Consider the following 14,777-nt stretch of genomic DNA (forward strand, 5'->3'; position numbering starts at 1 on the left):
GCGCCGGTGTCGGACAGTGTCGGGTTTGCCAATATCTTGGAGAAGTCTTGGTGGAACTCTCTTTCTTAAGGCGTCGGTCGCTTGGCTGACTCCCAAGAGGCCCCCCAAGGCTTGGGAGCTTACGCCATGTGAGGATAACTGTTGGTGATAAGCTCTCCCGTTCTCCTGTTGGTGGACCTGAAGTCCATCTTTGTCCATAAGCGAAGTCGGAGCCCCAAAGGGCGTGTGCTATGACTCTTGTTTCCCCTGGTGTTTATATATTCATGAGGGTCCCTGTTGATCTTTTGGAATCTTTATTCTCTTTTTTTTTCTTCCTCTTTTTCCCTTTTCACATACCCCCAAAAATTGTTCATCTTATGAGATGATATTTGATGACTAGTGCTATATACACCTACACACCTACTAATGAACAAGACTAACAGAAACCCTCTTATCTTCTGTGGGCTTGGCAGGCACCGAGCACTCAAACACAGATCCACCTCCCATCGCCTTTCGACACTTTTTTACGAGAGAATAATTACCCCGGAACCACGAGACTAGACCAAACCACGATAGGAACGACACATGGTTTCTCTCAGGTCATCGCTTCGGCTGGCATTGAAGGGTATTGGCTATTGTTGCAGGTCATTGCCGGGGTAAGCGGGTAAGGTCAAGCTTTGAGACATACGCAGCTCAACGGGAAAACGAGGGGAAATCGGCCCCAACGTTACATTCGGCAAGGAAGACTGGAGATCTTTTTTTTTACAATCATATGGTGATTGAGCACGGAGTACTCCGTACGGAGTAAGGAGATACGGAGTATGTTTGACCTCGCAATCAGTTCGCCTTCGACGAAAACGGCCCCTGGTCTCAACCCCTGCCGCCTCACCCGAAGGCGTCCACAAGGAAAATTCGACCAGCACTCCAGCACTCCAGTACTCCAGTCGTCCGTGTACAATTCAGATCCCCGGTCAATGATACTAATATATTACGATATCAAAAAGGTCGGAGTATCGACTTGACTCCGGCTATTGAACAAGGAAACCAAAAAACGAAAAAAAAAAACGAAAAAAACAAAAACACACAAAAGATAATTTGCCCTCGTGGCGAATTCCGGAAACGTTCTCAATTGGGAAATTTTTCAACTTCACCGGCAATCTCCGCCTGGACATATCAAATGTGATTCGACAACATAAAGTGGGCTCGGACTAGCCCTTCCAGAAATCCCCAGATGCCAAAATGGCAAGACAAGCTCATTCGCTGCTCTGATTGACCCGAACCTGAGTCAAAGTCCACCCGATGCTCGGTCTTTTATTGCTTGACTGTTCATTTCCGCCGTCTGGTTACATTGGATTTTGCCTTCAGCCATTCGCCGTTGGACGATAACACTGCCGATCGCGTCCATGGTCGTGCGAACAATAGGCCATGTCCGACCTTCTCAGAAGGGCCTTAGTGGTATGGGGGCATAGGCGATGGCGTGCAATTTGGTTTTTTATTTATTCTTTTACTTTTTTTTGGGAGATAAGACTCTCCTCCGGTCCCACTCAGATTCGGTTGTTGGGTAATGAAAAATTGCATATATAGTATTATTCACACCCGTTTTTTTTTGGATCTCTTTTCTCTACTCCGATTTGTGATTTTTCCCTTGCCCTCTTGTTTTCAAGAAGGCATAATCTGGTCTCGTAGCCATGGCGTCCACAGACCGTGAGATCGATACTCCTGGGTATGTACTCTTTCTGTCTGGAAGCTCCCAGAGTACAACTAACCCTATCTTTAGAGCTCCGCACGATAATGAGGAGGTCACCCAGCATGTCGTCCTGAATGAAAAGGCTATGGATGCCGATTTGGACAAGGAGAACCAGATCACCCCGGATGGCGGCGAACCCACTCTCTCGGAGAAGGCCTCCCTGCGCCATATCGCTGAGAACCTGCCCCTCTCCGCCTGGTTAGTGGCTGTTGTCGAGCTGTGCGAACGTTTCACCTACTACGGAATGTCTGGTCTGTTCCAGAACTACGTCCAGCGACCTCGGGATGGTAGCGAGGGACGTGGTGCGCTCGGTATGGATCACCAGGGTGCTACCGGTCTCACGACCTTCTTCCAGTTCTGGTGTTATGTTACCCCCATCCTCGGTGCCATCATCGCCGATCAGTATCTCGGCAAGTACAAGACCATTGTGCTGTTCTGTATCGTCTACATGGTTGGTCTGCTCGTCCTCGTCTGTACCTCCATCCCCACGGCCCTGGAGCACGGCTCGGGTATCGGTGGTTTCATTGTCGCCATCTTGATCATCGGTCTGGGTACCGGTGGTATCAAGAGTAACGTGGCTCCTTTGATTGCCGATCAGTACAAGCGGAAGAAGATGGCCATCACCACCACCAAGAAGGGTGAGCGCGTGGTCATTGACCCCGCCCTGACCATTCAGCGTATCTACATGATCTTCTACGGATGCATCAACCTCGGTTCGCTCTCCCTTCTCGCCACCCCTTACATGGAGCTGTACATCGACTTCTGGCCCGCCTACCTTCTCTGTCTCTGCATGTTCATGGTCGGTACCCTGGTCATCGTTCTCGGCCGCAAGTTCTACGTTGTTCGCCCGCCCCAGGGCTCCATCATCACGGACGCTTTCCGCGCCCTCTGGATCATGATCAAGAACCGCAACATGGATGCCCCCAAGCCCTCATGGCAGAACGAGCACAATGGCACGTCGGTTGTCAACTGGGACGACCACTTCATCGACGAGCTGAAGCGCGCCCTGGTCGCCTGCCGCGTGTTCGCCTTCTACCCGATCTACTGGGTTGTCTACGGACAGTTCTCCGGCAACTTCGTCACCCAAGCCGGCCAGATGGAAGGCCACGGCATTCCTAACGATCTGATGCAGAACTTTGACCCCATCTCTATCATTGTTTTCATCCCCATTCTCGAAACCTGTGTCTACCCCGTGATGCGCCGCCTGAAGATCCCCTTCCCCCTATCACCCGTATCGCCCTTGGCTTCATCGTCGCTTCGCTTGCCATGATGTACGCCGCTATCGTGCAGCACCTGATCTACTCCGCTGGTCCCTGCTACGGCCACCCTCTCTGCGCAGCCTCCGAGGTCGATGGCTCCGCCCAAGGCAACCGAGTGCACATCGCCATTCAAACCCCGGCCTACGTGTTCATCGGTATGTCTGAGATTTTCGCCTCCGTCTCCGGTCTCGAGTACGCCTACACCAAGGCACCTCCCAGCATGAAGTCCTTCGTGCAGTCGATGTACCTCCTCACGAACGCCTTCGGATCCGCTCTCGCCGAGGCCCTCACTCCCGCCGCCTTCGATCCCGCCATCATGTGGATGTTCACCGGTCTTGCCTGTGCATCCTTCTTGTGTGGTCTCATCTTCTACGCCATCTTCCGTCACCTGAACGCGATTGAAGATGACATGAACGCCCTCGATGCCGATGACGACATTGTCGCCGAGGCGGAACGGCGCCAGTCCAAGGAATAATAAACCTTGGGGAACTGGTGTTTTTGTAATATTTTGTTCTTTCTTCTTTGGGCATTGGCATTCGCATTGTTAGCATCTCTACGCTGGGATTGTACTTTTTCTTTCATTACTTGCATCATCGGAGCAGGACCCTCTGTGTGTTCTAAAACTGCTGTGCAGATCGTGAGACGTGGTATGATATGATGCTTTTAATTTAGTATATATGAATCATAAATTTAAATGAAAATAATCAATACATATATGAAACACATCTACTCCACATCTTATCTTTATTCTAAGAATTATCAATGTATACTACGGAGCACCACATTCGGTTTCCTCGTGGTATAGTAATTCCTAAACCTCAAACGTCTCCATCGCCGCCTCGGCTACCCCACGCCAGTGTGCAACTCAGTCTTGCGCCTGACCGCGGGGAGACACCTCCACAATAGCACGAATGTAATTCCCTGCCGTCTACATTGGCTCTTGAAGTGGATCCAACTCCATATCTTCGAGGATCTTTCCCGCTCCCTTTTCATGACAGATGGATCCAAAGAGCTTTTTTCATACGTGTCTGGTCCTCTTTATCCTTCGGGGGACCATTTCATATTCCACAAAAAGGCACGAGGTGGGTTGGCAAAATGGAGATCTTTATGTGCGAGGACATAGATGACCTGATTAAGTTGTTCGACACGTTCCTGAATAGCAGCAATGAAAGCGCGAATCTTCTGAATGAGGTCTATATAAGATTCAAGCGAGGAATGCTTTTGAATGGTGTAGATGTAGCAATCAAGACAACCTGATGGTGAAGGCCACGAAGCTGGCGAAACCCTGAGAAGGAATGGGGTTGGCAAAATAGCCGTCCCAAGTATGTTTATGAAGCTCGATCAGATAGTACGCACTGAGCCATCGGTATTGACTGGAAGCACGGAGCTGCTTGATGTATGAATCTGGGTGACTGCTGTAAAATGGATTAAATAAATAGAATGAAGCCCGCTATGACTTGGAGAGGTTTAATTGAGGTTGGAATGGGGAGATCCAGAGACACGATCAGTTGACTGATCGCGTCGGTGCCCAGCGCTGGAGGAAGATAGTTGCCTGGGCCGCTCATTGCAAAGGACGAGTTTACAGATTCCCAATAAGGGACCTCGGGAGGTGATCTGCAGTTGTTCCAGAGGCTCAGCTGTCACGATTATGGTGGGGGGGGGCTGAAGTTGAGACTAGGGTGAGAAATGGCGCTAATAAACCCATACAATGCACAACATGTTATACGCGAAGTACAGCCTGGCTTACGTTGACAAACTACATAGCTACGGTATACTAGAACTTGTGGCATGGTATATGGCGACAATAGACTTTCCATTGTCGTCGAAATGCTATGGTAACAACGCCCTCGTGTGATGTATAGTCGAATTGATTCTGGTAGCGGCTCACCTTACATATAGCCTGTTCCCACCCGAATCGGAAGTCCGAGCTCCTTCCATGCTTCCACTTCTATCCCACCATGCTCATAGCCATTGTGCGAGGGTTTCCTGTTGATTTTCACGTGTGATAGATGTACCATGCTGCGATAAACCTCGACGATTTGCCTTGATTGTCATTGAGATGGTTTTCATCATGGCCCATGATCAAAAGAAGGAACCATGCATATGGTTTGGACCGGAGCTACCGCACTCCAGTGCTATAAATGAGAATTTTCAGGTGTTCTTGGAGAATTGTGGGTATGGATCGAGAGTTTTCAGAAGGACTCGGCTTCCATTGGAGTTGGGTAAATAAATATAGGCAGCGTTCTCTCAACTGGAAGAAGCAATGAATGTCCTAGTACAAGAGCCACCCTGAGTCAAGAAGGGCCGTTGATAGAGTTCCCTTGTCATGTCGAAGGCAACTCCTCAGACAGATGTCCAGGTGATTGAAGTTGAGACCCTCGCATGAGACCTACTCCACTCACTAACCTCAAGAAGCTCAGCTCCCGAGCACAAGCTAACTTGCCTGCGATGTGCCTATACGAAAACCGTTAGTTGAAATTCATGGCAACCTTCGAATATCCCTTGAGACTTTAGCTAAGTACATGTGGTGGATGCGTCCGAGCGGCTGTGGGGTAAAGAGAGAGAGAGAGAGAGAGAGAGAGAGAGAGAGAGAGAGAGAGAGTGCGTGTGTGTGTTGGAGGTGAAAAGGAGGGGTATTTGTGTCCACGTGAACAAACATGTAACGAGTTACCGGTTTAGGCACCATGGCCAGTTAGTAGTTAGTAACTAGTTAGTAGCCATTATGACTTCTATATTTTATGATATTCCTTAATATTTTCCTATATAAACCTGGTTAGCCTCGCGGTGATATACCTCGATCAGGCAGCCATACTTATGATGCATTCTATATGTAAAGGCATCAATATTATAGATCTGACATCTTAGTTCTATACATTAAACAAATACGGAGTAGATAACTTTAGTTGATGCCTGGGATGAGGCTCATAGACCCCAAATGTCCTGATTGGTCAAGTTTCACGAGTTCCACGTCCGATTTTCAGCTTAGATTCCCTATTTGGATTCCTTATTTAGGTTCCCTAAGTTAGGTTCCCTGCGCATGCTATTTCCGACTTGCCTCCCGGACAAGGTAACAGCATTTGAAGTGCTGACTGGATTAGATTCCTATTGGAATCTGGAGTTAACATACATAGGTCTTTCATCAAGTTGATACATCATAATCATGACGTGCAGACTCCCGTTGTCATTGCCACGGCCAGACCCTGAAAACAAGTACTAGGTACCTCTTCAAAGGTGGGTATTACCTATCAAAGTCAAGTACCCGGTACCTTGGAAAATATATCCTACCTCTATGCCGATCCACTCCTGGTCATCAAATCACAATCTGCGACGGTGTCTTAAATAGAACAGGCTCAGCCACACAGGGTGAATGGTCAATCTCGACTCCATACCTGTAGTATCCCGTATTAATGTAGGAACAACGGTGCACTGTCCACTCTGTAGGAAATTGTTAAAAATAGGGGGGACCCCGAAAAACAATCAGTAAATTCGAAGCCCATGAAATTTATGAAACTCATGAAACTCCATTAAACCCCATTAAACCCATCAAGCCCGTTTAATTTCCCAAATTAATGCTTAATTTCGCTATTCAGCGCGACTAACACCCGGACCTTATTGGCTTTGCTGTCCTGACACCGCCAGCACTTCTGCCGCAACCTCCACTTCTCCCGTCTCACCCTTCCCTCCTTCATCTCCCCCCCTACCATTCTTGTCTTGTTTCACGCATCTGAGAACCTGAGAATCTGCACATCATGAGTGTGAGTGAACCAATGTCAACCTCCTTGATTCCCTGAATCTGCTTTCTGACGCGACTTTCCCTAGTACCAGAGCTTAGGGGATAACAACTCAGGCGGCTACGGCCAGTACAACCCGTACGGAAGTCAGCAACAGAGCAATCCCTATGGGGGCCAGGAACAGCAGGGCTATGGATATGGCGCTGGCTACAACCAGGCTGGTGCCGCAGAGCAAGGAAATGGTGGCTATGGTATGCTGACCCGATAATCAAGTGCCTTGCGACGATTTTAAGATGCTAATTGCTTGACAGAAATGTCCAACGTCAACCAGGCCTCATCTGGTGGACCCACTGCGATTCTGAACAAGTGCAAGGAGATGAACGAGGGCATCGCCGAGCTGACCAAGAAGCGCGAGACCCAGTTGGTCGCCGCCCAAAAGGCTCTTTTGGACTCAAGCACCGGCAAGGAAGACCAGGCCTCCCGCCAAACACTCGACTACATTGAGGATGAGATCAACACTGCGCTGCGCTACCTGCGCGATCAGTTCAAGCGCATCAAGGAAACCCCCGGATCCGGTGACTCGCGCGTGCAGGGCCAGGTCGAGAACGTCAGCCGCAACCTGCGTCGTGAGATTGAGCAGTACCAGCGCGCACAGAGTGACTTCCAGAAGCGCCTGGAGGAGCAAGTGCGCCGCCGATACGAGATTGCCAACCCAGAAGCTACCCCCGAGGAGTTGGAGCAGGGTGTGCAGAATGTCCTCATGGGACAGGAACAGAGCTTTGTTGTATGTTTTGCCTGAAGGGAATCTCCTTTTTTTAGTGGTCAGTTGCTAATATTTGAGAAATAGGTTCCCGGTACTCGCACTCGCCAGGCCAACGATGCCCGTCAGGCTACTCTGCAGCGTTCCGCCGCCATCCGAAAGATCGAGCAGGATTTGATTGAACTGAGCCACCTGTACAATGAGGTCGCAGAGCTGGTGCACCAGCAGGAGCCTGCAGTTCAGCAGATTCAACAGGGAGCTGAGGAGACACACCGCAACGTCGAGCAGGCCAACACCAAGTTGGACACTGCTATTCAGAGTGCAAAGAACGCTCGGCGCTGGAAGTGGTATGCACTGATTATCATCCGTAAGTATTTACCTGTCTGCACACCACGATCTGGCCGACCCGCTAACCTAGTTATCCAGTCATTATTATTGGTATCGTCGTCGGTGTGGCCGTCGGTGTCACCAACGCCAACAAGAAGTAGTGATCTTTGCACACTACGTCCCTTTCCTACCTTCTCCTTGTACGACCTTTCCCGGGGATCGACGCATCTCCGCATCTTCCCATTTGTTCTTTGTCCCCTCGTTATACCACCCATTCGCATTCTCCTTCTTGTGTAAAAGCAATCTCTTTCAACCCCTCTTTTCTTTTGTGTCTTTGCCTCCTAGCTGTACCTGCTTGTTCGTGTACAGCTGCTCCGCGCCTAACATGCGATGGCTCTTGATGATTGTCGCTTCGGGGCTCATGATGTCGCGGCGCATGGATGTATATACTAGAGTGTGTTGCTTTCCTTGGCCCCCCTGTCTGGCGTTAGAACCTATGTAATACTGTCTAATAATCGATCCCTTCACGCATGAATCTGATGTATACCGCCTGTAGTCGAGTTTTGAAATCGTAGGTGATTTGTGCAGTGTAATTGTGTCATGCATTTCGAGTCATGGTCTGGGGGTATCTGACTCGACAAGACTCTTTCAGAATAAGGAACACCTGAACGCCGAATCAATCAGCTATCTATGCCTTCTCCTTCCTCTCTTTCTTCTCCTGTTCCTTCCTCTCTTTCTCGCGCTGCTCCTCGGCTGGTGTCTTCGTCTTCAATTGCAGTGCATGTAGTCCGCCCTCACGAGCCATCTCTTCCTTGAGCAATGCGTAGACCATGCGGTGTCGAGCGGGTTGCATCTTCGACTCGAAGGAATCAGAGACAATTGTCACGCTGCGGGATATTAGATATTTGCTGGTGCACCGTGTATGTTTGGATGTGGAGGAACGAACTGGAAATGCGTCTCCTTGGACACCGACCCCTCCATTGCAGCGTGGTGCGCATGGAGGTGAGAGTCATTCCGGATCTCAAGTTTGGAAGGTGTGAATGCGTGAGCGATCTATATAAAAAAAAAGAGGAGATATATTAGCAATTGTGGTCAACAACAAAGCGGAGTGGCTCACCTTGTCGCGCATGACATCCTCCAGCGGGGTATTGGAAGCCATCCTAGCAGAAACAGAGAAGAGACGGCGAGGGATCAGACCCGGAAGACTGCGAGGAAGCATTTAGAAGAAAAGAGAAAAAAGAAGCGATCAAAGGAAGGTAGGAGGAGGAGAGAAACGTCCGCAATTGAAGCCAATCGGATGTTTTCGATTTCGGAACTTCACTCTCATGACATCAACCTGTTTTTCCCCTCGACACCTCAATTGCTCCTCTTTTTGCTTGATATGGGGTGTATGCTGTGAGATGAATCACTAAAATTAAAGATTCGAAATTCAAAATGTCTAGCAGTTTGCTCTCTCTGCTTTCGCGTTCCAATGCGCGCATCTGCTTCACTCCGCGGCGAACACCTCTCAGCGCGAGACTCTTGTCAACTCTCCCCAACACACATATCTTCCGCGCACTCCAGAACCATGACCCTGAAAGTCTAGCGGTTGTGCATAGCGTCTCTTCCCGATCATTCACCTACGGTAGTTTAATTGCCGACATCGTCCGCGCTAAGGACGATCTGGAACAAAAGGCCGCGAAAGCGCAGGGCCAATTGGCTGGCGAGCGGGTTGCCTTCCTCGCGGAGAACAGCTATGACTACGTAGGTACTGTTGTCTTGAACACCCAAGACTATATATAGAATACTAATAGGCATATAGTGACGCTGCTGGCGATCTTTGCTAGTGATGCCATTGCCCTTCCGCTCTCGCCGTCTTTCCCGACTGGGGAGCTGAAGTATATCCTGGATAATTCACAGGCTAAGATGCTGCTGACAACTGAGAAGTATGCTGATAAAGGCATGGAAATCCTGCGAGAGGGATTGGAGCACGAGCCTCTGTTTGCTATCCGAAATAAACTCACAGAGGGCGCATCGAGTCGCGAGAGCGTAACCTTGCATGATCTGAAGCAGCCTTCTTCTGGTGGGATGATGTTGTACACATCTGGGACCACGAATCGACCGGTAGGTTCAGTTAATTCCCTACACCAAAGGAACTCGGCCTAACTTGAAACAGAAAGGTGTTCTGATCCCACAATCGGCACTGGCCGCGCAAGCATCTTCACTACTAGAAGCATGGAAGTATACACCTGATGACCGACTTCTCCACCTGCTCCCACTTCACCACATCCACGGCGTGGTAAATGCAATCGTGGCACCGATAGTAGCAGGGTCATCAATCGAGTTCATGTACCCCTTCAACCCGGACAAAGTCTGGAAACGACTAGCAGCACCCTTCCTCCCATCCAACACCTCAAAATCACCCATTACATTCCTCACTGCCGTGCCAACAATCTACAACCGCCTCATGGCCACCTTCCCCAATCTAACCCCTGAGCTTCAAAAGGCCTCAAAAGAAGGAATCTCCCCACAAAACCTCCGACTGAACATCTCCGGCTCCGCCGCTCTCCCAACCCCAACAAAGACAGCCTGGACAAACCTCAGCAATGGAAACGTCCTCCTCGAACGTTTCGGTATGACCGAAGTCGGCATGGCGATTAGCTGCGGCCTCGACGGCGCAGACCGCGTCGACGGCAGCGTGGGCTGGCCACTCCCAGGCGTCGAGGCCCGACTTGCTGATCTCGAGACGGGTGAGGTAATCCCAATCGAAGAAAATAATCCCAATGGGCGAGAACGCGAAGGCGAGATCCAGCTTCGCGGCGAAACAATCTTCGACCATTACTGGGGAAACGAGAAAGCCACACGCGAGAGTTTCGTGCAGAGTGACGATGGAGGCAGAGCGTGGTTCTGTACAGGCGATGTCGCGACTCGGAGGGTAGTTGACGGAGCTGGTAGTGGGGCGAGCGGAGCTTGGGCTCAGGGACCGATGTATTTCATCCAGGGGCGGAAGAGTGTTGATATCATCAAGACTGGAGCTGAGAAGGTTAGCGCGTTGGAGGTCGAGAGGGAGTTACTTTCTCTGTATGTTGTTTCTCAGCGGGTTTCATTTGAAATATCTATACTGACGATTTTGCTCTAGTCCCCAAGTCACCGAAGCTGCGGTCGTTGGTCTCCCTTCTGAACAGTGGGGTCAGAAGATCGCTGCTGTGGTTGTTCTTGCTCCTGATGCGGCCGCTTCGGGTCGTAATGGTCAATCGTGGGGGCCCATGGATATGCGGCGCGCGCTGAAGAATTCTCTTGCTTCTTTTAAGATTCCGCAGGAGATGAAGGTTTTGGAGGCTATTCCAAGGAATGCGATGGGGAAGGTTAATAAGAAGGCACTTGTGAAGGAGGTCTTTGGTATTTGAAGATCGGACACCCACACTGTACAATATTGAACATCTACCTGGACCTAGAGTTGAGGTGAGTGATGAAGATCTGTGGGCGTATTTACTCTCTACTCGGGAAAAACATGTACAATAGTATCCAGCAAAATATATTGAAAAATTAAATCATTTATTGTGTCGATAAAAAAACAAAATTGCTTGCTCCTAATTTCAAATTCGTAGCATCATGTCAAGACCTGCGTGTCCTATCCTTTCCCATAAAAATGGAAACCAAACTCCAATTCTCAATGTCCCTAGATCTGACGGTGAAGACCCTCATTCTGAGCACGGGCAGCATCCGAGTCGACACGGGGATCAAGCTTGTTGGCGATGCTTGAACTATGAGGACCGGTAGTACCGGTGGTAGTTCCAGCAGGAGGAGTATTGTAGCTACTACCAGCAGGAGCATCGTGATGGCTAGCAGTACCAAGACCAGAGCCACCAATCGCCGAGCCAACAGTAGCACCGCGAGTGTGGGAACCGTGGGTAGTAGTACCAGTGCCAGTACTACCAAGGGTAGATTGCTGCTGAGGACGGGTGTCACGATCCGAGTCAACGCGGGGATCAAGCTTGTTGGCGATGTTAGAGCTGTGAGGTCCAGCATTGGTGCTGCTGCTTCCGGGGGTAGCAATGGGAGCGCTACGAGGAACACCGGTTCCAGAGCCGAAGGCTGAGCCGTGAGTGCCTGTGGCAGTGGTGTCGTGAGTAGAACCAAGGCCGGCGCCAGTGCCAGTCAAACCAGAGGTACCATGGGTAGTGCCATGAGCAGATCCAAGGCCAGCACCGGTGAGACCCTCGTGGCGAGCACGGTTGTCACGGTCAGAGTCGACGCGGGGATCGGCCTTGTTGGCGATGTTGGAACTGTGGGGGCCGACATTGGTGCTACCAGTAGTGCCGTGGGTAGACCCGAGACCAGCGCCAGTACCAGTTACACCAGAGGTGCCATGGGTAGTGCCATGAGTAGATCCAAGGCCAGCACCGGTGAGACCCTCGTGGCGAGCACGGTTGTCACGGTCAGAGTCGACGCGGGGATCGGCCTTGTTGGCGATATTGGAACTGTGCGGACCGACATTGGTGCTACCAGTAGTGCCGTGGGTAGATCCAAGACCAGCGCCGGTGCCAGTCACATCTGAGGTGCCGTGTGTAGTGCCAGAACCTTGAGTAGCGCCGTAGGTAGTGCCGTGAGTGCCGTGAGTGCCGTGAGTGCCTGTAGCAGTTGTGGTGTCCCGGGAGGTTCCAAGACCAGCACCAGTCGCATCGGTGTGAGCAGCACGGTTGTCTGAGGTAGTTAGTATCATTGAATACCCCCGAGGCATGGGAGATAAAAGGTGAAGTGGATGACAAACCTTTATCACTATCGACACGGGGGTCAAGCTTGTTGGCCAAGTTGGAAGAGTGAGGTCCATGGTTGGAGGACTTCGTCGATTCGTGAGACTCGCCCTTCTTGCCAGTTATGGCCTCTTCAGCCTTGCGTACAAACTGCATGTTGATATTGATGGTATTGATGAAAGTTGTTTAATGTTGAAGTGAAGTAAATGGTGGAATATGGTTGATGAAGGTAAGAAGTGATTTCCCCAGATCGGGAAAAGAAGAGGGTATTTATATCCCGTTTGTACATCGACGCACTAAAGCAAACATTAGGATTCATGACGTTCGTATTTTCAATGTGATGGTGTACAAACATCCACAAAGTAGAACAAACGCCTTGAGGTGTCACGATGTACTATTGCGTATGATGTACATGAGATGAGCTTCCTATTAGCTACATAGTCAGCCACTTAAATCAACTTATTGTCATTAAAAGGGCTAAACTGGCACTCATCCTTGATCTGCTAAACGCCATAGACCGAAATCCCAAACAATTGCGTCATGATCGAGGCCCTGCCAAGAAGTATGCCAACTATATGCAACTATATGCACCTGGCCAGGTATTGTATTAAACATATCCTGGTCAATTCTATAGCCAACCAGCATAAACTGGAATGAGATCACTGTGGCTAAAACTTCGTATTTTGCTCTTACACTGTCTCATCTTGGTTGTACATTACCTCGTACATCTGTACCCCGGGGCTGTGATAGGGTATGGAAGTAAAGACAACGAAAGACAGGTTCTTTTATTTGTTTATTAGTGGAGCTACAGCCCAGCCAATAGCTCAAAGGATCATAAAATCTATTTATCCATAAAATATAAACTCTAAGACTGCCAGTGTGCCTGAGGTTGTTGTCGCGTGGTTACGTCATCGAGATATATAGTTCCCAGTCACATGACCAGTCATCTTCCTCTCTGCTTTTACTCTCTTCTTCGTCAAAGTGACATTGACCATGATATTACAATATTCCCAGAAAATACAAAATCCACAAATCCTTCATATGTGGTAGTTGCTCAGCATGGACCATGTGGGATGAATTTTTCAAATCTCTTGGTACCTTTATCCCTTCATACCAGGCCCTACAAATACCAAATCCCGAAGCTCGATTTGGTGAGCCGCAATTTTATGAGACCAATAGAAGGCCTAGGATTTGGTTATCCAGATTGGTACTATAAAGCCACTTTATCCTTGACTGACGAGCGGCGAAGTTCTAGGTCTGCCAGCGCTTGAATCAGATCTCCATCTATACGTGCTCTAGGTGAGATTAGTAGCGTTGGTAGCTTCAGCCATTACAGGGCAAATCCAATATATCTGTAAGGCCTTGCTGAGCGATAGTATTGCTTATGCCACTATGGCTGAGAGTATATCAATCCAGAATGTTTTTCGAGGTTTGTCACGCAACGACCATTCAAAAACCCTTTCTACTTAACTCATCTATAGGATCATTCAACATAACCACTGGACGCTTTTGAGAGCGTCTCGCTGTATAGTCTTCCAAGAAGCAGCATGTTCCAATGCCAAGCTCAAGGATCTAATCGAGTCACATGTTCTTCACCCTGCTGGATCGAACAAGCAGCTAGACTCGATAAAATATCAAATCGGCTGGTGCTCGTATCCCTTTGAGACTCCTGTTTCCCAAACCATTACACCACCTTCCAATTAAGAAGTGCACTTGCAATCATCGTGAACCAAATCGCCTCCTTCACTTTGGAATTTCCTGGCCCAGCTAGAGCAGCGATGATGACTATTACTGCCACCAAATATATCAAAGGCCTCTCAGTTGGCAATGATCTGGACACGAAATATAGACATACTTCCAGGGTATTCGCCTTGATCACACGACCACCCCCCTGGTCAATCGAGATGAGGTTGAAAAAGACTCCACCAAATCTGCTGATGTCAGCATCCGGTCCGATCCGAGGGACGCGTCCGAGATAGAAGCTGTCCGCGAAGTTACATGGACAATCTGAATCCGGCAACTCAGATCTGTGGGGTTGCAGTTCTAATTTCCTAGGGATCTGTGCTGTCAGGCATAGATCTGGCATTTTCCCCCTTGCTTGCGACCCCTGACCTTTTCACATTCATGTTTCAGCGCGACATTTACATTGAAATTGTGGAAAGGAGTATCCCTTGCAACCAATCATAAATACAAGCTCTTCCCAGGCACCACAGTCTTTCGATCTGAAGATTCCGGTACCCC

General features: G+C 49.4%; 5 protein-coding genes across 5 annotated transcripts; 3 read left to right on the plus strand and 2 right to left on the minus strand.

The window, feature by feature from the left end:
- Window positions 1–1,667: 1,667 nt before the first annotated feature.
- On the plus strand, window positions 1,668–3,460 carry N7487_007158 (uncharacterized protein; the record flags this gene model as incomplete). The annotated part of the gene is made up of 3 exons (XM_056874888.1): window positions 1,668–1,702; window positions 1,757–2,957; window positions 3,017–3,460. 3 exons carry the CDS (start codon window positions 1,668–1,670, stop codon window positions 3,458–3,460), a joined length of 1,680 nt encoding a protein of 559 aa, XP_056727076.1.
- A 3,274-nt stretch (window positions 3,461–6,734) lies between these two features.
- N7487_007159 (syntaxin) lies at window positions 6,735–7,964 on the plus strand (the record flags this gene model as incomplete). Its single annotated transcript, XM_056874889.1, has 5 exons — window positions 6,735–6,740; window positions 6,805–6,967; window positions 7,028–7,500; window positions 7,564–7,843; window positions 7,903–7,964. The coding sequence occupies 5 exons, from the start codon at window positions 6,735–6,737 to the stop codon at window positions 7,962–7,964; spliced, it is 984 nt and encodes a 327-aa protein (XP_056727077.1).
- Window positions 7,965–8,491: 527 nt separating this feature from the next.
- On the minus strand, window positions 8,492–9,022 carry N7487_007160 (BolA family protein; the record flags this gene model as incomplete). Its single annotated transcript, XM_056874890.1, has 3 exons — window positions 8,492–8,690; window positions 8,750–8,856; window positions 8,921–9,022. 3 exons carry the CDS (start codon window positions 9,020–9,022, stop codon window positions 8,492–8,494), a joined length of 408 nt encoding a protein of 135 aa, XP_056727078.1.
- A 215-nt stretch (window positions 9,023–9,237) lies between these two features.
- Window positions 9,238–11,189, plus strand: N7487_007161 (acyl-CoA synthetase; the record flags this gene model as incomplete). Its single annotated transcript, XM_056874891.1, has 4 exons — window positions 9,238–9,550; window positions 9,605–9,906; window positions 9,959–10,863; window positions 10,922–11,189. The coding sequence occupies 4 exons, from the start codon at window positions 9,238–9,240 to the stop codon at window positions 11,187–11,189; spliced, it is 1,788 nt and encodes a 595-aa protein (XP_056727079.1).
- Window positions 11,190–11,461: 272 nt separating this feature from the next.
- N7487_007162 (uncharacterized protein) lies at window positions 11,462–12,692 on the minus strand (the record flags this gene model as incomplete). Its single annotated transcript, XM_056874892.1, has 2 exons — window positions 11,462–12,486; window positions 12,554–12,692. The coding sequence occupies 2 exons, from the start codon at window positions 12,690–12,692 to the stop codon at window positions 11,462–11,464; spliced, it is 1,164 nt and encodes a 387-aa protein (XP_056727080.1).
- Between the last annotated feature and the right edge of the window lie 2,085 nt (window positions 12,693–14,777).

This window comes from Penicillium crustosum, assembly GCF_028827405.1.
Source record: "Penicillium crustosum strain IBT 35664 chromosome Unknown utg000003l_segment0_segment0, whole genome shotgun sequence".
In the NCBI taxonomy this organism is placed as follows: domain Eukaryota; kingdom Fungi; phylum Ascomycota; class Eurotiomycetes; order Eurotiales; family Aspergillaceae; genus Penicillium; species Penicillium crustosum.